General features: G+C 39.4%; 1 protein-coding gene across 3 annotated transcripts in view; it reads left to right on the top strand.

Moving 5' to 3' along the window:
- Nucleotides 1-331: 331 nt before the first annotated feature.
- The window catches only part of Zc3h12c (zinc finger CCCH-type containing 12C), a 60938-nt gene continuing 34438 nt past the window's right edge, over nucleotides 332-26831 (top strand). The window contains exons 1-2 of one of the 3 annotated variants that reach the window (XM_052760335.1): nucleotides 332-484; nucleotides 24956-25707. In XM_052760335.1, the coding sequence (XP_052616295.1) occupies nucleotides 461-484; nucleotides 24956-25707 (776 nt within the window). In that variant the 5' untranslated portion in view covers nucleotides 332-460. Of the gene's footprint in view, nucleotides 485-856; nucleotides 956-19743; nucleotides 19969-24955; nucleotides 25708-26831 lie in introns of those variants that run through there. The other 2 variants (XM_052760339.1, XM_052760337.1) reach the window with 2 other exon arrangements.

Here is a 26831-nt window from a genome sequence, read left to right as displayed (position 1 = left end):
CCGACAGGTTCCAACAGCTCCCCTCACCCCTCTCCACGCCTCCCGGGTTTCCCCCCCTTGGCTTCGGGTTTCCTGTTTCAGTTCTCGGCGTTCTCCAGCAGCAGGTGCTGGTTTGCCAAGCTCCGCTCCAGTGGCGGCGAAGGAAGGCAGGAGAGCGGAGGGGAGGAACGCGGCACGCGGCGGCTGCAGCGGCTCGGGGCGGGCGGGCGGGCGAGCGGGCGAGCGAGGAGCGCGGCGGCGGCGGCGGCGGCGGCGGCGGGCGGCGGAGCCCCGGGGGCGCCTGAGAGCCGCGGCCCTGGCGTGCGGTCCGCCCAGCGGGCGGGCGGGCCGGCGGCATGGGGGAGCGTCCCGCTCGGCCCGAGCCCTAGCGGCGGCCGCGGCGGCCCGGCGCTGAGGCGAGAGGTGGCCGCCTGGCGGAGAGGGGGGCCCGCGGCCGGCCCGGCTTCCAGAGCATGTCGTGATGGCTGCGGAGAAGACACTGCAGGTGGGTGGCGCGGCGGCCCGCGGGGTGTGCGGAGGGCGGAGGTGGCCGCGGTCGCCTTCCCTCGCCGTCCTCGGTGAGCCACGCTCCCGAGCCAGCCGGCGCGGGGAGGCCCGCGGGGCGGGGAGGCCGCGCCCGAGCGCCGAGCGCAGGATCCGCCGGGGCCGGAGCGGCCGCGCTCAGGGAACTCCAAGGCCCAGGCGGCTCCGACCCCCGAGGTCGAGTGGCCCAGCGCCCGCCGCTCGGGAACGCGGAGCGGGAAAGCCGAGCGCATCCTGCCCGCGGGCGGCGCCGGCCCCGCGGGGAATCCGGGCGAGGTGAAGCCGGGCCCGGCGGCCTAGAACGCCGGTCCAGGGGCGCCCGCCCGCCCGAGGGCCACCGCCAGCGAAGATGGAGGCGGGCCCGGGCGCCGCCGAGGGAAACGGACCCTCCGCTGTGATCCTGCCGCTCGGACCCTCGCGCGCCGCGGGTGGGGTGAGGCATCACCCGGCATCTCCATGCAGCCCGCCCGCCATTCGCTTTCATTAGCCATCCTTTCCAGCCGTCCTCCGGCGGGTCCTAGGGCAAACCCTTCACCCTTCGTCCCCGTGGTCCCCCGCTCCTCAGCCTCCCGCCCAAAGCCCGCATCCATTTCAGCTAGGCTCGTTTTTTTTTTTTTTTTAACTCCCTGCGCGCGACAAGGTGTTCCTTAACTTGGAGAAATGAATCCCGCTTTTCTGCCCTAAACTGTTTCATCCTTTACTAAGTCCTTACAAACAGCGGTTGCTTCCCAGTCCTGATTACTCTTTAACTGGGCTTCCTGCTGTTTAGGGTATCCGTTAACACTCCGAGGTGGGGGTTGTGTTCTCAGTTTTGTGATAAAAGAGATGAAACCGTAATCCACATTTAGGGAAAGTTCTCCTATTGGTTGCAAGACGGTCTTGGAGTATCTCCAGCTCCATCAGACGCTTATTGATTCAGATTTCTTCTTCTTTTTTTTTTTTTTTTTAAAAACCGCCTTAGAATAGATGAAAAGATAATTGGGCCTAAGCGTTGTATATTTAGAAATGTGAGAAAGTTGTACAGTTCTTCACTCATTTCCTTACTGAGATTTTCATTCTCTACTTCAAATATAAACAGAAAACAGGAGACATGCCTCAAACACTTTATTTTTTGACTTTCCAAGACGTATTAAAAGATCACAGCTAGGAGCAGTGGGACACAGCACAGGCCGGTGATCCCAGCACTCATCTGAAGCAACAGGATTCTAAGTTCGAGGCTAGCCAGGGCTGGATAGGAGGATGTATCAAACAAAATCATGGGTAAAGGGCATGACTTAAGTTTATTTAGTCTCTTACATGTATAATTAATTTTGCTTACAGTTTCTTAATCTTGGTGTCTCTTTGGAATAAATAGCTTCACTAAAGATTTATTAAAAACCAATCTTATTGTTGGTCTGAGCCCAGGACCAGGCATCTTCCAGATACTTTCTGTTCACATCTTTTCTTGCAGTTCATTATTCTATAGCTGTCTACTTGAAGGTACCGTAAAGACATCAAAATGGTCTGTTTTGTTGCATCTGAATCCATGTTGGAATGTTTTCCTTTAAAATCACTTTTACTTTCAAAGTAAGTTGCAATTCTTCTGCTGTCTGACCATTAAGAAGAGGACACACACCTCTGATCCCAGCATTTGGGAGGCAGAAACAGGCAGATCTCTTGAGTTTTAGGCCCGGCTGCTCCCCATGGCAAGTTCTAGGCCAGCCAGGGCTATAAAGTATGCATCCTTGTCTCCAAACAAGCAACAAAACAAAACCAGGAAACATTATAAACAAAGTAAATGAGCATTTCTTTTCTTTTTGATATTTGGGGTTGAACTCTGGACCTCCTATAGGCTAGGTTTTCTACCGCTGGTTTGTATCCCATAACCCAGTTTGAATGACAACCAAGAGATCAATATTTTTAACTTATATATAATAATGGAAGCCTAATGGAGCTATTTCAGTATAATGGAAAATATTAAAGGATGGGAAATAGAACTTGGAATGTTTATGTGCTGAAGGGAGCTTTTATTAGTCACTTTCCTTTACCATTTTTTTTTTTTAGATGATCACAATAAAAATATCCTGTTTTGGCTGGGCAGTGGTGGCGCACGCCTTTAATCCCAGCACTTGGGAGGCAGAGCCAGGTGGATCTCTGAGTTCGAGGCCAGCCTGGGCTACCAAGTGAGTTCCAGGAAAAGGCGCAAAGCTACACAGAGAAACCCTGTCTCGAAAAACCAAAATAAATAAATAAATCCTGTTTTATATTTTGGGCTTCTTTGGAGATGTTTTAGTGGGCTACAACTGCCAAATTGGAGCCCAAACGGTTACTAGAATATGTACCTCGAAAACATTTTTTCTAGTCTGAAATTGAATTACCTTGCTGTCTTTCTAGCAGAGTTCAATGGTCCTTGCATGTAGCTACTGTATATGTCTAAAAGTGTTGCTGTGGATACCTGCTTGGTGATTTGGTTTTTATCTAAGCTTAGAAGAGTTCTTTCATTCTGATTTGAAGTTTTAAAGAAAGATGTTGAGAGAATTTTTAAAAAATCTTTTTAGACTGTGAAGTAACAAACTGACCTGCCAGTTATTGCTCATTGGAAGTTGTTTCATTGTTCAATAGTTATTTAGGTTTGGAGTAAGGGCCCTAACCTCTAGAGGACTTCTTACTAACAGGTAGGACATAATACTTCGTGGAAGTCCCTATGTGCTGTGAGTGAAGAAGTGGAAAATTCAGATTCTGTGGAAGGCCTCAAAATTAGGCTCAAGTAACTAGTACTGAGAGCCATGCCCTAGCAGGCTGCAGGGAAAGTGCAGGGGCTTGTCTTGGACATGTGGTGGTCATGTGGGATGGTTTGTATTTGGAAGGACAGTACCAAATGAGTGAACACTGAACACTGAAGGAGGACTCCAGGTTTAGCCTCCCACTGTTGCGAGCCTGGTGCTGACCTGCAGTGTATCAGTTACTCCAAAACAACTTACTGCTCTTAAGTGCTGATAAGCCTCACTCCCTGCAGCATTCAACTGTAGTTAACATTGACAGAGTGAGGGTTTCCAACCTAGTCATGCTGCATCTTTGTTGAGACAGTATTAAAGTCTCTGTAACCTAGTATATTATCCTGCATATTATTGTGAAGGTGAAACAATGCAATAGCATCATCCTTGGGAGTTTGTTTTTAAGACAGCAGAACACTTTCTCATACTTGGAGTTATATTATTTAAGGAGTTGAATCCCCCTTCCAGTTCCTATAATAGTGTGCATCAAGATTTTACTTATTGTATTAACAATACTTCAAATATTCTTTCTAACAATGTTATTTTATGTAATCATCCTCCTGCTCTCGGACATTTGTGTTTTCCTAAAATTTCAGTATCATAAAACTTCAAATCATAATGGTTTGATTGACTATCGCAGTAAAAATATGTTTTCAATGTCTGTGGTTTAAGAATGTATTTCTAAATACAATGATTGAAAATAATACATTTTGACCACAAGTTGTATTGATTTGTAATCCCACTAACAGAGTAAGAAGGCTGATTTCATCATGCTTTAATTAAAGGGTAACTTGAAAAATGTTTGACAGTTGGGCTGGTGAGATGGCTCAGCTGGTAGAACTTGCTGCCAAGCCTGATGACCTGAGTTTGATTCCTTCCACAAGGTGGAAGGAGAGAACTATCTCCTACAGGTTGTCCTGTGACCTCCCATGAGCACTGGAGTGTGCACATGAAATGGATAGCTAGAGGTGTTAAGAATTTTGGTCCAATTGACAGAGATTCACTCTTTAAGTAGCTATGCAGATTGTGTTAAATGTGGGAAGTGTGAAGAATTAATTATGTTGACTACATCAGTGATATTGTCTTCTCTATTTGTTAGTAGCTACTCAGTGATACTGTCACTCACTTTCTCTAATTTGCAAATGATATCAGCTCTGCATTTTGAAACTAAATGATAGCAAGCTAACCTGATACCTAAAAAGTCAGTGTCAGAAGGCCTAGTGGGTGTGTCCTGCCTGCTACCTACATGAGACCCAGAATGGCTAAGAATGGAGCCCAATACAACACTCTAGACTTGCTTCAAATGAGGTTTTATTTGTTTTGCATTATTTTTGGTAACTTCATTGTGTAGTTCTCAAGCCCTGCAAATATGTTGTGTGTCAGTGTGTCAGAAGTTTGGACACAGTTGGTAGAGGCTGCTCTGATAGTATAGGTTGAGGAATGAAGATTCATATTGTATGGAAAAGACTAGCTCTAGCCCTGTCATTTTTCTGGCTCTTACCCTAAGTAAGAATATAAATTTTATTTCTGTTTCTACCCATCAAACATTGTCTACTTTGTAGCCTTGCTTTTACTGGTACAAAATAATAAATGAGGGCAGGTGAGATGGCTTGGTGTGCAAAGGTGCTTGCTTCCTCCAAGACTGATGTCCTGAATCAAGAACCCTCACAGTCTAGGGAGAGAACCAACTCTCACAGGTTGTCCTCCAGTCTCCACAAGCATTTTATGGCATGTGTGCAGCAAGTCTTTCTCTGCCCACCAGCCAGCTCACAACATTGAGACTTCTTAATTATGAAAGCTTGGCCAATAGCTCAGGCTTGTTTCTAATGAGCTCTTATAACTTAAATTAATCCATATCTTTTAATCTACGTTCTTTTACGTGAGTCTGTTACCTTTACTCAGTATTGCCCATGCTGCTTCCTCTGCATCTCCTGGCATCTCCCTTCTTCTTCCCAGCATCCTCTCTGTCTGGAAATCCTGCCTAGCTATTGGCTGTTCGGCTTTTTATTAAAGCAGTCAGAGGGTCACATTGTCACAGTGTACAAAAAGATAATTCCACAATACATGTACTCTCTCTCTCTCTCTCTCTCTCTCTCTCTCTCTCTCTCACACACACACACACACACACACACACACACACACTCACATGCACACACACACACACACACACACACACACACACACTCTCTCTCTCTAAATAAATGTAATAAAAATTTTAAATGAATGAAAAATGCTAGACAAGGCATTAAGTTAGTAAGAAAAAAACATTTAACAGTTATCATTGGTTTGATTGGATAGGAGCTTTTATTTATTTATTTTGTTTTTTACTTAATCCCTGGCTCTTAGTTGTATTGAGAGTAATTGAAGTTGCCAGATGTAAAACTTCTGTAAAATCAAGCTTTTATTGTTAGAAATATGTAAGCTTATATTTTTGGGTTTTAAAAAGTCCTTTAACTCTATTACTTTATGTCTTTTAGGATGAAGCTAAAATTAGTTTTTGTTCTTAGTCATCTGTACTCATTTCCTATTCAAAATTATGTGGGCTTAATTTTATCCTATTCTGTGAGTTAGTCTGTTTCAGATCTTGGCTTTTACTTCAAAATTTATTTTCATTGTTTCATACACTTACATTCATATATTGAATGGTTTGCTCATATAATTGAAGCCATCTCATGTAACTTACCCTTTTAAAATATTTGTGTCATTTTCTTCGGCCTGAGTTGATCTTAGGAATTACTTAATTTTAAGATGACTAGTACAGCTATAAAAACAACTTGAACTGTACAATAAATGGTCTATTTAGATGACATATGTTAGTCCTTTTTTTGCTAAGACGAAAGTGCCTTGAGTAACACAGAAGTCATGAGTTCCAAGTCAGTTAAAGTTAGCAAGGGTACATACATAGGGAAAATTGTCTCAAATAAAGAGTGGGTTGGTTTGTTTGTTTCTTTTGGTTTTGGTTTTTCAAGACAGAGTTTCTCTCTGAAACAGTCCTGGCTGTCCTGGAACTCACTCTGTATACTAGACTGGCCTTGAACTCACTAAGATTCACCTGTCTTTGCCTCCTGAGTGCTGGGATTAAAGTTGTGAGCCACCACTGCCTGGCTAAGAGGAGTGTTCTCTAAACTCCATTTCAATTATTATTATTATTTTACCACTTCAACCTATCTCTTAAACTTAAGTTTTCAGTTTAATATTTTGGCATATATTTTATCATATTTGTCAAACATATAAAAGGTGTAAAATAATTATGAAAACACCTATAGTTCTCCCTGAGAGATAATTAAAATGTTAGGTTCTCAACCTGTGGGTCACGACCCATTTGTTGGTAGAATGACCCTTTTATAGGGGTCACCTAAGACCATCAGAAAACATAGATATTTACATTATGATTCACAGCAGTAGCAAAATTACAATTATGAAGTAGCAACAAAAATAATTTTCTGAAAAAAATAATTTTCTGATTGAAGATCACCACAATATGAGGAACTGTGCTAAAGGGTCATAGCATTAGGAAGGTTGAGAACCACTGCTTTCAGGGATTATTTTTACTGCCTGGATGACATTGAACATATTCAAATAGTGTGGTTTGATTTAAAAAAAAAGAGTCAAATAAGATTTGAAATGAAAAAAGAAACTTTACAACTGATAACACAAAATTAAAAAAAAATTACTGTGGCCTATTAGGAAAAATTGTATGCTAGCAACTAGGAAAGCCTGAAAGAAATGGGTACATTTCTGGACACACAGATTCTGATCAGTTTCCCCATAATACAGTTGTGGGACAAATGTCTGTATAGGGATCTGTGCCCAAAGTGTGCTACATATGAGTTTATTTTTTATTTTTGTTATTTTAGCTGTGTGTGTTTGTGTGAGTGTATGCACACAAGTGTACAGGTGTCTTGAGAGGCCAGGTGAGAACACCAAAATGCCCTAGAGCTGGAGTTGGAGGCAGTTGTGAGTCACCTGGTGAGTGCTGGAAACTGTGGTCTCTTAACTGCTGAATCATCTCCCCAGCCTGTATTTTAAACCATTTTCTGATAGTGATCAGGCAGCTGACCTCTAGAGAAGTTACACTGATTAGCACCCTGTTAGTGTAGGAATATTCGTTTCTACGCACCCATCATTGTTTGCATGGAGTCTTCACACGGCCTTGTTGACTTGCTAGATGTGAGTGGCCGTAGTGCCACCAGCTCATTTTATAGTCAGGGAGCCCGAGTCTGCCTCCCTGTTGTACTGCTGCATGGTATGTGTGTGATGGGGGACAAGTTTCTTTCTCATTTCCCTGAGTCACTTTCCTGCCTCCCAAACGGTGACAATAACAGGTTGTCCTGATGTGACCATGTGAGATGACTTTGGGAAGGACTGATGATGTACACTGAAGCACTCAAGCCTTAGCTGTCATTCTTTACGATGAACAGCTTCTCATTATACATAGCATGGTAATGTGGGCATCCTGTAATTTGAAATCAGAAATGCTCGAAAATGCAAAACTTCTCAATGTTAACGTGGTGCCTCAAGTAAAAAAATTACATGCTATGAAAATGTATTTTATGAGTAAAGTGATTAGAATGTTATATGTGACTATATGTTTAATATGGAATGGCCTCTTACTCAGTTTGTTACATTTGTTATCTCTTTAAAAGATAAAATTAGAAGGTAAAGTAAAATGCTCAGCTACTTATTTTACAAATACTGGTTCCTTACAGACACATTCACTTACCAAATCATTGTTTCCCCCATAGTCTTTAGGCATTGTTTACCAAACTCCAGTGGGCTAAAACTTGTTAAAAGTGAGAAATGCAGTTAGCAAACCCTAACCCTGTATTCCTTAGTGAATGCTTTTTAATTTTTTACATAAGAGACTGAGATAAGCTATTTCTATTCCACCCCCCACCCCCACTAATGCAGAGGAAGGGGGATTCAGGGAACCAAGGAGGTCCAGAGACCAGGAGCAGCCCTAAGATGTGGTTTAGTAAGCTGTTCTTGTTACTCTGCTGTATCTCAAGAACCTTCACACTTAAATGCCTAATTCTTTGAATCATGCAAGGATTCTAACACTCACTGACCTTTCTTGGGGAGTTTTGATTTTTGGTACGAAAGATCATGGCAGAGGTAAGGAAGGTGGCTGTGGGCTGGTAGATGGCAGCATGAAGCCTGAGTATCCGAAGTGCTGAGAGGTCAGAGAAGGGCTAGGGAAGGAGGCAGAGCAAGCACTTAACCTTGTCTCCTGAAGCCTGGATTCCCTGACAGGCCTTCTTTGCCTCACTCTCCACTCCCAGTTGGTCCTGCCCCTGCATCATGCAGAACCTTGAAAGACGTATAGAATTGAGGGTGGAAGACTAGCTTTAGCAAAGGATCCCAGGGGCCATTGCTTTCCTGACAGTCAAGTCTTATCCCCCTTTCACAGATGTCCCTCTTTTTTGGGTACTCGTTCAGTTAGTCCCATGCATGCGTGCATCCATTCAGACACAGGTACTCACCTTTAATTGCTGAGATACTCCTCCTCTAAGGTTCCTGTCCCCACCTCAAAAAGTGGGGAGGGACAGGTGACTCCTTCTTTTGAAACTATTCCTATCCCTTCCTACCATCCCCTTAAAAAAGAAATGTTTCTGTAGTTTAATCCTTTCCTACCAAACATATGTCATCTCTACTGAAGTATGCACACTTAATTTTTTTTCTGTGCAAAAATTGAATCTAGGGCCTTATGCATGCTAGGCAAGCAATCTACCATTGAACTATATCCAAGAGTTCTTAACATATGTTCCATTGATTCCCCGAAAGGTCGCACGTGCACAAGACACACACACACACACACACACACACACACACACACACACACACACACACACACACACCAGAGAGAGAGAGAAACTTTCAAGAGCTATATTCACCTATATGACCTGTCTGAGTCACTTAGCATATCTCTTTCTCATGACAGGCATGCAAATAAATGAAATGATGAACTTATTCGACGCTGGCTTAACTTCCCGTTTGCTTTGAATTTCTAATTGTGGACCATGTTATTTTCTCACTTGTCATCAAAGTATTACTTTAAAACTATGTTACTTAAACAGACTTGCAATAGTTTAATCAGCTAGCTAACATATATAATTTATATGTTCTGAATTTCAGTTAAATGACTATTAATAAAACAAACTACTCATTGTTGAATTTTTTGCAAGTCAAATGATTCTTTAGGGATATTTTTAAATACACTATTTTATTCAGTAGTAATATCTGAGGGAATTACTATGGCTTTAACTTTTCAATAGTTAATTTGTAGGCCCATGAACAAAGCTAACGGAAAAGTGTGGCAAATAGCAATGTATTGCTTTAGGGAACTTCTGTGGTTAGAAATGCCAAGGTTAATGAGATGGTGCCATGCATAGGTAGGAGGAATGACTGCTCTTGGTCTATCACAGCTGTGTGCTTTAAAGAAAATGTTAATATCTACCATCTGTATCACTAAACTGAAACAAATGGTCGTGTGCTATTCCCTCGAAAAACACTGCTTTCCTTTTAGGCACTTGTAATATATCTTGTAATTGTAATTTCATTCATTCTTTCTGCCAGTCTTCCCCATTCCCCCTCAGACAGATCTCACTATGGATTTGGCTGGCCTGGAACTCACTATGTAGATCAGGCTGACTACAAATTCATAGAGATCCACCTGTGTCTGCCTCCCTAGTGCTGGGATTAAAGGCTTGTACCACTACACCTGGCCCAGTTACTATCTTTTCCATTATTCCTGCCCACCAGTAAATCAATATATTTCTTCTAAATTACTGATTGCCAACAATTTTCATACATTTTTTTCACCAGGTACTACTAACATTTTGTAATTAGCATCACCAGCTGAAGTCTTTTCTGGCCATGTAATTTTGGTGTTTCTTACCAAAAAACAAACAAACAAACAAAAACTGTATCTTTGGCTTTTCTGAACTAAATGTCATATCTTTTTCCCTGGAGAAACATAGTTCTGGATTGTTTTTGTTCATAAGTCCATGTGATGTGATATCATGAACAAAGGAATATAATAGGGTATGTGAACTCTGAGGCATTTGATTTTGCGGTTCTGTAAACAGGGTAAGAACAGCTGGTGAGATGCAATAATAGGCTGTTCCTGAATGATGTTCTTTCTTCTTAATTAGTTAATAAGGAGAGAACTTTAGAATTATTTCCATTTGAATGTAAATAAATAGTATAAGCTATTTGATTTCTTGGCTCTTTAAAGAGGTGGTGAGTGGGACCCAATGAGAGCCTTCGCCTGCATGTTATTTTTTAATTCTATAAAGAGAGAACCCTTACGATTAGTTCACTGAGAATATAAATACTGTAAGTCAAGATTTCTACTTTTTCGTACTATAGTTTCACTTACACGCATTTTAAAGTACATGTTTCTGCTTTTACTGTGTCACAGGCACTGTTACAAGTTATGATGTGTATTAATTCCACTGGTCCGTGCAACAACCCTATTCTAGCAATCATGTTGAACTGAGAGATGATGAGTAACTTGTAGGTACTAGGATAGTTCGGGACAGAGCATTGACATGCTATTGTGTGTTACATCTATACATTGTAAATTTATAACTTATTCTTACCTTGTTCATCTTCTCATTAGATTCCATGCTGCAGTTAACTATACCCTAGGATTTATAGTAAGCATTCAGAGACAAACTTCAGAATACCAGTGAATCATCTTTAGAAATAGCAGCACCTAAATAGGAACAAGTGGTTTCACTCATTTTTGTGGCATTGGCCATTGAGAGATACTGTTGAATAAACTAACCATATCTCGTTTAAGTCAGCAAATACTGGGGCCCATGTGTTGCAAATGGATAAGTTATAGAAAATGACAAGTCCTCCCCTCATATTTATATTAGATAGTCTAGTAACATATTCATAATAATGAGTTAAATAAAAACGTACATGATAATGTTTGGTGTTGAGGTAGGAGCTCACCATGTAGTCTAGGGTACTGGAACTCATGACCCTCTTATCTCCGCCTCTAGTATGTGATCTGCTTAATAGATCATTTTAATGCAATCAGCATTCCTTGCTTTTTCCTAAACTTTTGATAAAGGAGAGAATGTATTTGTGTAACTGATTTTTGCAAGGCTATACATAGTATGGCATGCATGTGATATGCATTAATATAACTAATACTTACTGACTGGTTATTATGCATCTAACACTATTTTAAGGGTTTGATCATTAATTTTCAAAATAACCATATTATATGCCTTTATTTTCTACAACTGGGGATACCTAGGCATGAAGAAATTAATTTGCCCAAGACCTTAGGTAGGTCAATAGATAAGTAGGTAGATAGTCAAACACACACATGTTCTCTGTTAGTGAATTATTAGTAAATATAATCTTCCACCAAATGTATGCATATATGTAACTATATTTTTATGTCATATGTAGCATTTTAAAAACCCAGCCATCATGCTATAGGGTATCGGGGTCAGCACACACTCATGCATGTGCATGCACATTGTTCTTTAATATTACAGTACAACTAGTCAGAAGTTGTGATGCAGATGTAAGAGTTGATTGGGAAGATGCAATCTGATCTATATACCTGGAACACTCAAGGGTCACGGGGAAACACTAAAGGACAAGTTGAGTTGTAGTTCACTGAAGTTTCATGTCTCAAGTGTTTTCTAAGGTACCAACAATAGCTCGTCAGAAAACATAAGGAGAAGAAAACAAAACAGCAGAATGTTCTAAGACAACTTTCTTGAGACACCTTTGACCTCATAAAGGACCCTGTTGAAAAAACAAAGCCAACTTCCCTGGACTCACAGAAGTGCTGCAGCAGCAGGGTCCCCAGGAAGTTCTCAACAGCTCTCGCTAAAAACTTTGTCAAAACAACCAACACATGGAAGCATGTCCATACAACCACGGCCAGGATATGGAATTGGAACCAGGAGAAATAGAGCAGTAGAGACTTGTACATATAGCGTACCTAATCTATTGTAATCAAGTTTTTCATTTATTGTCCAAGTTACAGAAATAGAAAAAGATCAATGGAACATGGTGCAAATAAGCCCAAGTTTGTACGCTACGATATGGAACTGGCCTGGCACCTCTCTATCCAAAACCCCCTATAGTTTGCCACCTCAGAATAAAGGACAGATTCTTTCTATGACCTGCAACCTGGGGACCCACGGCCTTTATGAACATACTAAAATGTGGGCTGTTTAAATCAGAAACTCCAGAATCCTCATTTGGTTCAAATGCAGTGTCAAGTTTTGAGGAGCACTGCCCTTTAACACTCTGGTTTCCTTGGCCTTAGTTCCCGGTCCTTGTCACCTCCCCTGCCCCTCCATACACACTGTGCTGTAAGACAAGAGGATGAACTTTGACCCTGCAGCATCCTTCTTGCAAGACACTGAGGACATACTCAGTTTAGAGGGAAGCTGGTATTAAAAAATTATAGGGCTAGAAGAATTTTCAAGAAGGAGAGCAATTACACTGGATTCTTGTGATTCACTGTAGCTTTGTCATATAAAGTTCCCACAAATAATTAACTAGAGAATACTGAGCCATTTCCTCCCACAGGAAATACAGCTGTCTCCCATTGTCTGTTGAAGATACTTTCTAAGACCCTGATGGATGCCTGAAATTTCAGATAGTGCTGAGTGCTACAGACAGACATCAATGATGGAACTGCCTTTGATTTTGAAAGTTAGGATTATTCTTTGTGACCTGTTTCACTAATCAGCTTTAACTAGTATGCCATGTGGAATTAATACAAAAGAATAACAGACATGCATGTAGCTTTTAAAAGAGCTCCTGCTAGATTTACATATCAGGTCAGTTGCACTCCAGGGAAAAGACAGAGCTGCAGTGTTACCCCAGTGGAGGCCACATAACCAGGAATGCAGAGGAGTGTTCAGCACGAGGAGTCTTGGGCTTCCTTGAGTGTTAGCCCTACTTTGACATGCTCACTCTGTCATATAGAAATAAAATAACGGTAGCGTTTCTGTATTCAAATTGGCAAAGACCTGTTTTTATGATTACCCTTTTACTGAAGAATCTTCAGGTATTAGTACACTGCTCATGCTAAATCATTTGTACACAGGCGTAACTGAAGACAAATTATGCTCTCCAGAAGCTCACCTGTTTCATAAATAGTGCAGTCTAGACTACTCATGCTATAGATGTTCAAAGGAGCTGGGATCATTAAAGTCTAAGAAGATCTTATGGGAAGTGAGCCTTGAATGACAGACGTGATGGGGAGAAGTAAGGCAGACCTTTTAACATCTGTACCTTTGCTTTTGCTGTCTCTTCCCTATAAGTGAAATGAGAAATAAGATAATAGAACCAGAGGAAGCCCAGATCATAGTCTAGAAGACAAAAACCATCAGCAACTTGTGATTTGAAGCTGCTTATCTGTTTAGCCGGAGAGTGATGTCATTGGCAATGACTGTCAGGAAGACACTTAGGGGTAATTAAGGAGATGCATTAAGAAACAAGTCTTCTAAGCCTGAGAGGAGGGTACGCTTTGCCTACCTGGAGGTTATTCATGTCTGTACAGAGGGCAGCGCTGAGAAGAGAGAAACAACTAGGAATTCATTAACTAGAACTTAACTGAATGAAGCAGCTGAGAAGTTGACAGAAGGTGAATAGTTTCTAAAAGGCACTACTGCCCCCATGGAGTCCTTTAAGCAGGTGAGAGCCATCACACAGCTCAGATGTGAAAGCAAACCAGTGCTGTGTTCCAAGGTGGTACACTGTTGCATGTGTATTTTTGTTTTATAAACATAAAAATTAACCTGAAATGTGGGTTATTTTGATTTAATGTTATTACTGACCATTTTCTTCCCTTTGTTTTTGTTAATACTACCTCATCAGATGAACTCTCAGCATACTCCATACAGTTCTGAGGGAGCTGCCAATCACAGCCCAGACCACGCTGATTGAATGAAAGGATTAGCTCATGACCCAAAACCGCACTACTAAGACTGTCTCGGGAATTTGAATAGCCTGTCCAGAATCATCAGATGAAAGTGCTCTAGAAACATGACAAGTCAAACCCCGAGTTCTGTCCTTGTCTTTGGCCTTGCAAAAGGCGTACATGTTGAGTTCTTTCTTTGATTCTTGTCTTAGGATTACTATTGTTGCGATGAAACACTATGACCAAAGCAACTTGGGGAGGAAGGGGTTTATTTGGTTTCCATATCACAGTTCATCATCAAAGGAAGTCAGAACAGGAACTCACACAGGGCAGGAACCTGCAGGCAGGAGCTGATGCAGAGGCCATGGAGGGGTGTTGCTTACTGGCTTGCTTCATGACTAGCTTGCTTTCTTCTAGAACCCAGGACTACCAGCCCAGGGATGGCACCACCCACAATGGGCTGGGCCCTCCCACATCAATCACTAATTAGGAAAATGCTCTACAGGGTTTTTAGCCTGATTTTTAGGAAGGCATTTTCTCAATTGAGATTCCCATCTCTCAGATGATTAGTCTGCATCAAGTGACATAAAACTAGCCAGCATAAGCCTGTTTTTTAAATTTCTTTTTCTTTAGAAGTCTGTTTTTCCTGTGGGCAAAGATTAAATTCATATACATTCATTATTTTTTAGTGTGTTGTTTAATTGTTGAGACATCTTATTCTGAAGCCCAGGTCAGCCTTAACTCAGCATTTTACCTACCAAGTGCTAGGATCACAGATACGAGCCACCACACCTTGTTTCTTACTCTTTTTTCTTTCTTTTTGCTTTTTTTTAATGCTGGTATTGTGTATTATTTTTAGGGGCGAGTAAATCTTATACTAAAGATTTTTGATATTTCATTCTTGGTATGAATTGGTAAAGTTTTTTTGAATTAATACAGTACTGGCTTATTTTGTGGCTGTAGAGGAAGATGTATCAGTGATAATTTTAACCTACTTCCCTATCTGCCAACAATGTTTAACTTAACAGTGAGAAATGCCAACTATCTTATTGAAGAAAGTGGGAGCAGAGGATGTGTTTGGAATTTGAAATCTGCACTGTTCCAGCAGGGCTCTTTCCATCAGGTTTTGTTTCCATCTGTATTATAATGTATTAGTGTATTTTTTGTTGTTTTCTTACTTTGCTCTTTGGGATGAGGTATTTGTAGGTTAAGTTGGCCTCCAGTTTGGGATTCTCCCACCTTCACCTCCTGAGTGCTGAGACTATGGGTAGGTGCCACTACATCTGGCCTCTTAGTATATTGCTAGCCAGCCAATATGAGTATTTTTCTCAGGTTATGAGCTTTGTTTAATACAAAATCATTTATATTTGATGATTTACCTTAATAGAAGATTCTGGTTTCAGTTCATATCTCTTCTCACAGTTGGTGTTATATACAAGATATACTTTCTATTACTTTTTTTTGGATGGATTATATTTAGGGCCATATCCAAACATGAACTAATGTTGAAGTTTTCATCGTATGCCTCCTCTTCCTGGTTTTCACTGGACAAAAGAACTTAGGAGAATGTATGATTTTTTTGGGAACGTGCTAGGATCAGCATATAAAAAGTTATATTTATCAGCCGGGCGGTGGTGGCGCACGCCTTTAATCCCAGCACTTGGGAGGCAGAGGCAGGCGGATCTCTGCGAGTTCGAGGCCAGCCTGGGCTACAGAGTGAGTTCCAGGAAAGGCGCAAAGCTACACAGAGAAACCCTGTCTCGAAAAACCTAAAAAAAAAAAAAAAAAAAAAAAAAAAGTTATATTTATCAGCTCTTGATACAGTTGACCCTGTGAGTTTAGTTGATACTATGCAGATCTACAATAATTTGTATTTAGTTCATATAGTCAGTATTATCAGTGTTGTGATTCAACATTTCAGATAACACTTAGAAAAATAATTTAATGTATGGAACATCTCATGCCTTCCTAATAGACTCAGATATGGCTATGAGTACCCAATTCATCAGTTCCATCTTTTTACACTATGTATGTAAGGTATCGTTTATGTTTGGTTAGTTCATTTTCTAAAACCTTGAGAAATAATAACAAATTTTAGCAAGAACTATATCTTGTAACTTTAGGGGCACGATTGGGGAATTTTGATATAGTAATCTTTCATGATACTGCTGTTGCGATCAAGAGTGCTCATGTATTAAAGAGAAAGGTAACAGAAAGTCAATTTGAGTCACCTCTGGCCAAGAGACTTGCTTCCAAACACAGCCTCAAAGCACACTTGTTTCCCTTTCATGCCTCAGAACATGTACAAGGACTGCTTTTCAAATGTCAGATCCACCCTTTGCATTGAGAGATCGTAAAGAGTACCAAGAGCTATGCTGGCTCCTTTTCCTTTTGTTATTTTGTTTTATTTCTGTCATATATGTGCAGTCGTTTTTTGCAATGACCCAAACAGAGCTCATGAGGTACAGCTGTTTGTATTTGTCCTGCAGTGGGAAGTGAACTAGGCAGGCCTATGTGACATGTGACTGAAAATGCCACACTGGGCCCTTTTCACCTACAGATGTTTTAATGTGCTTAACATTATCCAATACTAGCAACGGAGAGGGTCTAAATATCACAGCAGGATCTGATTAGCTTTTTCAGATCACTGCCTTTATTTGCTGTTTGCAAAAAAGCTTAATCCAGTGCTGTAGATGAGGCTTCCTGCTGTGCTCTGGGGTAGTTTTCCTTCTTTGGGATTCTTCCTGCTGCAGTATTAAAGCTGTAAAGTAGTAACTATGGCAGCAAGTGATAAAGAAAGAGACTGTCCATTCATACTAGGTGGTTTCCTTTTACAAACAACAGAAAAAGGCCTTAATAGAAATACTTAAGTGCTGGTCTCACTGTGTCTTCTAGTCAGTGCTTTGCAATTTAGGTATTTTTGGTTATAGCTGTAATTACTTTGCATAGATTTATGCTGTGTTCATCATTTTTATCTGATTAGGCTTATTGCTTTCAGAGTTGATACCTTTTTGACCTTTTAAAAGAGCTCTGGAAATGGAGGGAGGCAGAGATAAATTTTAATTTTCCTCAATTCTGTGACACTCATATGCTTACCCCAAAGTGAAGTTTTGCATTCTGTGTACTTGACATAGTAATTTACAATAAACTGTGACAATAGAGATACTTTATCTTGATTTTCAGTGGGCTAATGAAATTACATCACAAGTTTAACTGCTTCTGCTATATTGCTACAGTGCTTGGCAGAAAAAGAATAGTTCTCACCTCGGAAATTAATATGACATCTAGAATCTAGCAGTTACTTTTTGTTAAAAAATATTGTCACAGAGCTGACAAGATGGCCTAGTGGGTGAAGGAGCTTCCCAGGCCTGACACCCTGAGTTTGAACACTGGGACCTCCATGGTAGAAGGGAAAACCAACTGGAGAAAGTTGTTCTCTGATCTCCATACTCACAGTGACACACACACACACACACACACACACACACTCACTTTTCTAACATGTGGAACAACAAACCAGTAAAATATTAAGTTCTGTTGAGGGAAAACATCCATGGACACGAACAATGACCTACAATATCATACTTTGTTTTCTTTCTGGAAACTAATTTCAAGTTTTTAGTGAGCAGGAGGAATGTTTTTGGTGAGATAGCTGAAAATTTTAAGTGTATGAAATAGATCTTTCTTTCATTTTGTAACTAGAGAAAAGTCTGATTGGTGTTTGAGTGGACTCGAAAAAGACAAAGGCAGAAGTCCCAAACTAGAACTTTCTCTTCCTAAGTTTTCACAAATGGTCCCACTGTGAACAACCGCTGTTGATGTGTGAGAAGGGAAGTTGTCTTACATTGTTTGGAGTACTTCAGTTTTCTATCTTTTGAGTTCAAGATCATAGTTTGTGGGTTTTTTTTTTTTTTTTTTGGTTTTTTGGTTTTTGAAGTCTGAGCTTTGCATAAATCAGCAGTTCTTGGCCTATACTGGAATTTTATTTGCATTTCAGTGAAAAGGGAGTGTGTGTGTGTGTGTGTGTGTGTGTGTGTGTGTGTGTGTGTGTGTGTGTGTGTAGCTGTGCATGTCTGCCCATGCTTGTGTGTGTATTGGTTCTACACTACACAAAAGAGTAGTCTACATCACATAAGTAAGAGTAGCTGTAGATTTTTCTCAGTAAGGAAATACTACAATGCCTTGTAGTGTTAACATTTGGATTAAATGTTTTCATAATCCTAGCTCACTCAAGATATAGCCTATGCAGCACTCAGAAGCAAATAGGATTATAAACACTGTCACGTGTAACATAGAAGTAAATTAGAGGTACTTATTAAGTGTACTTTAGATGTCCTTCAAAATTATCCCAGTATTTCATTTTAGTATTAATATATTCTGAACTTAAATTTGAGTATTACAACTTTAAAATTTTATGAAATACATTTTAGCAAGTATGTTATGAAAGATTTTGCTTTTATTTAATTAGATGGCTAGCCAGTATCTATAATAAGAGGGTTTTAGCCGGGCGGTGGTGGCGCACGCCTTTAATCCCAGCACTCGGGAGGCAGAGCCAGGCGGATCTCTGTGAGTTTGAGGCCAGCCTGGACTACCAAGTGAGTTCCAGGAAAGGCGCAAAACTACACAGAGAAACCCTGTCTCGAAAAACCAAAAAAAAAAAAAAAAAAAAAAAGAGGGTTTTACATTGCTATTTGGCATAGTTCATCTGGGCTGGCCTGATGATTTTAAGTTGAAGTTAGTTTTGTTAAATTTATACTTTACATTACTTGTTTTCACAAACTTAGACTAAATTAGTATTTTATTTTATTACATTTCTAGAGAACTCGCTTTTTAAAATGAATTCTATTTGTAAATTCATAAGCCTTTTACTTTGCAATCTTCACCAGGTCTCTTTAAGTTTTATTATATTGTAATATATTAACAGATATTTTTGTTGTTGTTGTTTTGTTTTTTCCAGACAGGGTTTCTCTGTGTAGTCCTGGCTGTCCTGGAACTCACTCTGTAGACCAGGCTGGCCTTGAATTCAGAAATCCGCCTGCCTCTGCCTCCCGAGTGCTGGGATTAAAGGCGTGTGACACCACCTCCTTTCTAACAGATACTTTAAAGTGCAGATTCTCCACTATTGCCAGAGAAACAGATCGACTCTAACCTTCTGCCTCATTTCACCGGTCACTCCCTTATTAAAGGAGATTGTTGCAATAATTAAGTACTACTTTGACACACCTTATTTTCTTTATCTCTCAAAGAAAAATGAAACACTAATAGACTAGCATATAGCCTCAACTTTTTTGGAAACATGCAACTTTTCCTGCTTTAAAATAGAATTGCTTTCTTTGTTTTCATGCATTAAAAACAAGGAGGAAAGGCTGGTCTGCCCAAGCCAGGTGTTCCTTGTTGGCAGCCTGCTCCCTAATGACTGCTCTCAGAGAGCAGCTGCCTGCTAGTCAGCTTTGTATGGCCTATTGTTGCTGCACACCCCTTGTTAATACACATGCTGCCCGGGGCAGACCCAAGAATGACATCAACTTGCTTATCTTAGAAACCTACGAACCTGACGCAGGGTGCTGAGGTTGCCTTGCATCTGCCTGCCTAACTAATTGTGAGCTCTCTGGCCTGTGATTGGCTGGAGTTCCACTCGGTAATAGGTTAAGCAAAGACATTGCCATTCCATCTGTTCAACACTCATTGTTCTTCTTGCCTGCCTGGAAGTCTGCAGCTAAAATTGTGTTGTTACTGCTGAAGCTGCCACAGAAACCAATGTCTTTGTACTTTCCTGCTAACGTGAGTATCTGCTACTTAGTGCTTTGGAAGTTAAACTTTGCTGTAAGGGCTATAATTTCATCTCTGTGAAGGCTAGGAAGCACCACAAAAGAAAACATGCAAATGTGTTAGTGCCAGTATACCAGAGAATCTGGTTCTCTATGTAAAAATATATCTGTGAAGCTGAGTTTTTTATTTTTATGTTTGGGGATTTTGCAAATAATTACTTGTAGCTTCATGAATGCTTTCAAGCCATGAGCATTACACACAAGAATTTGGAGCTTAAGACAAGTTACAAGGAAGTTCTAATATCGTGCTAAACAACAAATTTAGATTTTTATCTTGTCAAATGCTTATGTTTCCTAAGGCATCACTGCCATAGCTAGTTCCTGTGAAATGCTGGTCAGATTCAGTCAATTTTTCTATTGTGTTAAGAGTCTAGTTTGCAGAGATGGATTGATACTGATAGGTGTTTCCAACAGCTGGTTTTAGAGACGATGATTAAGCATTCAGTTGCCTTGTCAACAATTTCAGTATTCATGTAGAATTTATTTCCTCTCTCCTACCTCTTTTCCTCTTGTGTTAATTTCAGATATTAAATTGAAGGTGCCATTTGAGTTACTTTCAAGAGTTCTGTAATGGGGAAGTGAGGAGTCAGTTCAGGGCAGTGGTGGGATGGGGAGAAGAACATAAAGGGTTAAAGAGAGGTTTTCCTTTCCACCACATGCCCTATTGTGTGAACATATGCATAAGTCTATTGAAAGTTTTCAGAAGATAGGCAGGCCACCAGTTGCTGGTCTCCTGCAGTTCCAGTAGACATCTGTTGCCCCAGAACATTAACCAATCTGTTCAAAGGGACATCCTTCCTTTGTTAGCTAGAGAGATGAGGACAACAGTGCTCGCTCAAATACAATGGTAATTAAACACGCAAAGACCATAGCAGTCGGTATTTATTACATATTCATTATTTTATTTTCATTGTTCTCACAGCATAGCCATTTGGATAACAACCAAAACCTACTTTCATGGCATTGTAACTTTACAAACAAATAATTGGATGTAACAAGTTTGTGGTCTAATATTCCTGATCACTGTGCTCTTTAGAATGCTACACTAGCTTTACCTGGTTCGAGGTGAGTTGTTATCCAAGTTATCTAATTGAGAATTTTCAGTCCTTTCACTAGAGGAATTCCAGTATATGCAGTAAATTTCAGGCCAGTACCCTTTATGTCCTAAACCTGCTTTTAGCCACTACAGTTATTTTTTGACAAAAAATGAGTTTTTCAAAATCATCATCGACAAAAATAGCATAATTCATTCTTTTTCAACAAATACTATTACTTAATTTTTTAGTAGGTAGTATTTATCAAGAAAAAAATGAGTTTCTGATATAATATATAATATCTAGAGGTAATCTATGGGTTGTTGAAACTGGAAACATCTTTTAGATTATTTTATCTTTGCCCAGTACCTTTTGTGTTCAAGAATATATATGTATAATGCCTCTGTGATACAAAGTTTCTAATTTCTTCTCAAAGTTTTCCAGCGACTCTGGAAGTACAAACTGGTTTGCCTTGCCTGTGACACTTGGACTCTGCTTTTGCATGAACAGAGGAGAGTTACCCTTACTAGCGGATTTTATTTGAGTTTTATGAATACTTACATAAGCTTGGGTTTGACTGAATATTCATATTTTAGAAATTAAGAAAAAGATATTATTTATTACCTATGATAAGTAACACATTCTGGTGAGTCTTTTTCTTTTGAAAACTTAGTCATTGTTAAGAGGCTGAACAGAAGTAAATATCATGGCATTCTTTATTCTGTAGTTTTGCATGTTAACTCCTTGTAAGCTTTGCATCTTCTATTACTATTTGTATCTCTTTTTAAGTCTTTAGGCTAACATTTAAATTTTTACTGAATAATTTTAAGATAGTGTCAAATTCTGGATTGTTTTTAAATGCCTTATTAAGTCTTGGCAACTTTTTTCTAGCTACAACTTGATCAAAGTGTTCTACAGACTGAAGCTTTAAAATCCAAATCTTTACCATTTCAGTCACTACAAATCAGGTTATTTCAGATGTTAATTTAAACCTATTTATTTTTAACATTGAGAAACATTATTGAAAAATATTATAAAACACTATTTAAATAGTATGTACAAATGACATGAATTGTCTCGAGTTGAAAGTGTTCATGTTTGTTAACTATTAGACGGCTTAATATTACAGAAGCCACTGAACATGCACATCTCCCTGCCTAATCACTATAGCCATGTGCTGAAGTACACAGAAGAGCGGCCTCAGTGCTGCCACTGGGCCTTGTTCAAATACTAGACTGCAGGTGAAATAGAAGATTGACTGGAATGCAGTTTTAGAGCGGCCTCACTTTCTGTTTCAAATCTTTGCAGTACCTGGGTTTGTCACTTTGAAAAGTGAAAATTAACAAAATCCATATATCCTTGAATCAGAAATTTCATTCTCATGTTTTTCACTGTCTCTATTTTCTGTGTATTCATCATGTCCAATACAGGTCCTGTAGCTCAAACACACAACAAAACTCCTCAATATTAAAAATAATATTCCCTAGTTCGCGACTCAGCAATTTGGTCAGCAAGTCATTATCTTGAATTATCTCACAACAGCAACTTATGCAAAACCAAAACTTTTCAGGGGAGATCAAAACTGTTGCCATTCAGTGCACTTCCTGCAGTCAGAGCAGATTGTGGGGTTTGCAGAACAATGCTGTCGGAGCTTCCAGATTGGCTTGGCAGCTGCATTGTTCTCGGAGGGTAAACCAGACGCACTTAAGTCCCAGTCTCTTTTAGAGGCTTTTGTTCATACCAAATTATTCTTTCACTGCACTAGCATTCATGATGGCATGTTAAAGGAGTGCAGCTTAGCAACCATCTTCTGGTTGCCAGGCAGCCCAGCTTCCAATAGATTTTCCTTGTTTAAGATACTTTTGGTGGGAGCTTTACTAAGGCCACGGTGTAGATTTTTCTTTTAACTTTATCCCATTATTGGGATGCTGTAGTGATTTGTTACTTGCATTATGGTGTTAGTATATTACTGTAGTTAATAAATCACAGGGTGTACAGATTTACTTTCAAAATCCCTTCCATAATTCTAGGTAATTGGGCCATGCATATCCATATTAATAGAAAAAGTTGAAATGGACACAGCTTCATAATGAAGCAGATGCTCTTTATCAGTGGGGCATCCAGGAACTAGGAAAGTTGGGTGTTTCTTTACTGAGTATTGTATTAGTAGAACAGTGGTATTCAAGTTATTAGCAAAGAACAAACCCTGAAGAAAATCTTATAGAAATGTGTAGGACTTCTACCCCAAGGAAATATAGAAATTTTGTAATTTTTAAGATTGTACGGTTTCTAGTATTTATCATAGTTAATAAAATTCATTATACTGTATAGAAATATTTGATCCTGTAGTGGGTTTATTGGATAAACTTTAAAATTTCTCAGAAAATCAGCATTTTCTTTTAATAGTTATATAATAGTTTTCTCCTGGTATATTTTGTTTAACAGGTTCAGTTTTAAAGAAAATGTTTCTCCAGCTTTCTTCATTAGATTATTCAAATAGGTTTTTTATGACAACCTTAGGTTTTGCTACCCCTGACTTGCCAATTAATGATAGAACACCAGAGTTGCCTTAATCAATAAACTCCTGGTGTTGATGTAGTCCTCATACCGAAGTATAAAGAAAATGTAACTTTACTTTTCTGACCTGTCCCTAGTAGAACACTAAATTATTTCCAATAGGTCTTAAAGAAAAGTAATGTAACAACAAAAACATTTTAAACAGTAAAAATATTCCTGCAGGGAAAATGGAGAAAAGGTGAGTTTTTAATGAAATGCAGGTATGTTGTCAATTAATCTGATGCAAAACAAAAATACTTTCTATCATAAAAACCAAGAAACTGATATGACAGGGTACTTGTTTGCCTCAGATTTTATATACAATATTTAATTTCACTGTTCTCAACAAATGTATATAGAAAAAACCTTTTTTCTTGAATGAAATAGACTACAATGTCTCTGCCACTTAATAAAGGATCATAATACTTAAAAGTATCTCCTGTTACAATGTTCAGTATTCACGAAGTCATAATTATTAATAAAAATTATGTTCATCTCAAAATGGAATGTAATTAGCCTTTTCTTCTTCTTCTTGAGACAGGGTCTTTCTGTAGCACAGGCTGGCTTGGAACTCAGTATGTAGCCCAAGTTAATCCCAAACACACCATCATCATGTCTCAGTGTCCCAATCACTGGTATCACAGGCATACAGCAGCAGGCTTGGCCAGAGATGGAATTAGCTTAGATTATTCAATTTCTTACTGACCATTTTAGAATATGTGACCCTTCATTTCAATATCTAAATTAATTTATTTTTTAAGATTTTCACATATGTACTGTATTTACATCATTTATTTTTCCCTGTCTTCCCTTCAACTCCCTTCATGCGACCCCCTCCTTTCCAAATTCATGCTCTCTTACTCTTTATATATATATATACATATATATGTATATATATACATATATATTTTTTACTTCTACTTTATTTTATGTGCATTGGTGTGAGGGTTTCAGATCCCCTGGAACTAGAGCTGCAGACAGTTGTAAGCTGCATGTGGGTGCTGGGAATTGAACCTGGGTCCTTCGGAAGAGCAGCTGGTGCTCTTAACCACTGAGCCATCTCTCCAGCCCCGTTCTCTTATTCTTTAATTGTTACACACCTAAGTATCTACACACATACAGAGAGAAAGAGAAAAAACTTTTGTAAACTCTCCAGTTTGATTTTGTGTTTACTTGGCTGCCTTGGGAGAGATTCATGAAAAGGAGTCTTGGCAAGTTTGCTATGAGTGATGAGAGACTTCAGACAAAATACAAAGTAGCCATCCAGTGGTTTGGCAGTTCTGACTTGTTCACTGAGGTAAGGTTCAAACAATAAATATGATATATTAAATATTTGATAATTTTCTCTAGGAATACGGGGTGCTCTGCATTCAAGAATTCAGGAAAAGCAGCAAAGTGGAGTCAAGTGTGCGGAACAGCTTCATGGGCTTGAAAGATCACCTGGGGCATGACCTTGGCCACCTTTACATGGAGAGCACTGACCCGCAGATAAGTGCAGCTGTGCCTTGGCCTATGGTAGAGAAACCGACAATGGATACAGTCAGTTCAGGGAAGGAAGAGAAAGAGGTGTCTGAAGAGAATGTGAGCTCCGGAGACTCTGAAGAGAGCACAAGTTCGGATCCTGAGTCAGGACAGCTGAGTAGCCTTTCAGTAGAGCCCTGCCTGTTAACCAAGACTCACAGGCAGTTATGTCGGTCCCCCTGCTTAGAGCCTCACCTGCTCAAACACAGTGACATTTTGCAAGACTTTAAACCAGATGGGTCCCAGACTCCATCCAAGGATGTGAAGAAACCCCCTGATGTGCTTCGAGAATACCAAACAAAACTGGAGTTTGCACTGAAGTTAGGTTATTCTGAAGAACAGGTCCAGCTTGTGCTAAACAAACTTGGTACTGATGCTTTAATCAATGATATATTGGGAGAACTTGTCAAACTTGGAAATAAAAGTGAAGCTGATCAAACAGTTAGTACTATAAACAGTGTAATGCGGGAAACATCATCACTGGAATCTCAGAGGTCTGAATCTCCAATGCAAGAGATTGTAACAGATGATGGGGAAAATCTGAGACCAGTAGTTATTGATGGTAGCAATGTGGCAATGAGGTAAGTTTTCTTAAAATCTTTATTGAAGATATTACTAAATCTTTGAAAGTTATTTTTAGTTCTTTGGCTGTTTTCCTATTCATAGTCATTAAAATCAGTATTACTAAACATCTTTCAATATTAGCTTTTAGAAAACATTTCTTTTCTGTCCTTGAATATTGTTTTTTAGATATTTCTGTTTTTTTCTTCCTCTGTCTAAATTGCTACAGCTTAAAAATTAGTGTGTGTTACCAGCTTAGTGTTGATTGTGAGTTTCAAAAGAACTCAAGTGTGATGGCATTCACCAATTCTGGAATCTTAACCAAATAACCTGTTTTTATATGAAAAGAACTTAGGAAAACACAGTTCTTCTAGAAGATAAAACTCTATTCTATAGTTGGATAACAAATCAAAAGTATACTTTTCAGTTCTGTGCTCCATTCAAGAAATGTAATTCAAACATAATTCTTTAGGAACTGAGGGAAAAATGAGAGGAAAACATTTTATTCAAGTGAATTTGATGCCCTAAAGTTTAGAGTGAATCTAAATTCAGTCACTCTAGTTAAGTGCCCACAATATTCACTGCATTTAAGGATGAAAAGACACAAAAAGACCTAAGATCTTCAAGAGCTTAGAGCTTTATCTATTGTGTATCAAAAGGAGATCTTGGAGATACCTCGCCAAGAGAAGCTGTTGGAAATTTTTTTTTCTAGCAGTGTTTTCAGTGTCAGTACAATGCAAACTACATATTATTTTAAATGTCTTAGCACTTATACTAAGACATTTAAAATAACATATAGTCAATTTTTAAAGTTACTAATAAGACAGTTAGCATTATTTTTGTGATAATGAGTTTTTAGAATGTGGTACAGTATATCTCACCCTGGAATTGCTATATTTTACTACTCAGTAGCACATGTGGCTATTGACTGCCATAGTAGGTAGTCATTTTAAAATGTCACATATCCATAACCACCTGAAATTCAAGGCATAGCTTGGACATTCATTCATAAGAACTGTTTATTTGACAGTGTTCTATACTGAAATCTTTTTTTTTTTTTTTTTGGTTTTTCGAGACAGGGTTTCTCTGTGTAGCTTTGCGCCTGTCCTGGAACTCACTTGGTAGCCCAGGCTGGCCTCGAACT

The sequence above is a fragment of the Peromyscus californicus genome, unplaced genomic scaffold, assembly GCF_007827085.1.
Source record: "Peromyscus californicus insignis strain IS unplaced genomic scaffold, ASM782708v3 Scaffold_11__1_contigs__length_118956290, whole genome shotgun sequence".
In the NCBI taxonomy this organism is placed as follows: domain Eukaryota; kingdom Metazoa; phylum Chordata; class Mammalia; order Rodentia; family Cricetidae; genus Peromyscus; species Peromyscus californicus.
Note: the sequence above shows the minus strand (reverse complement) of the source record. Positions and strands in the feature narration are given on the sequence as shown.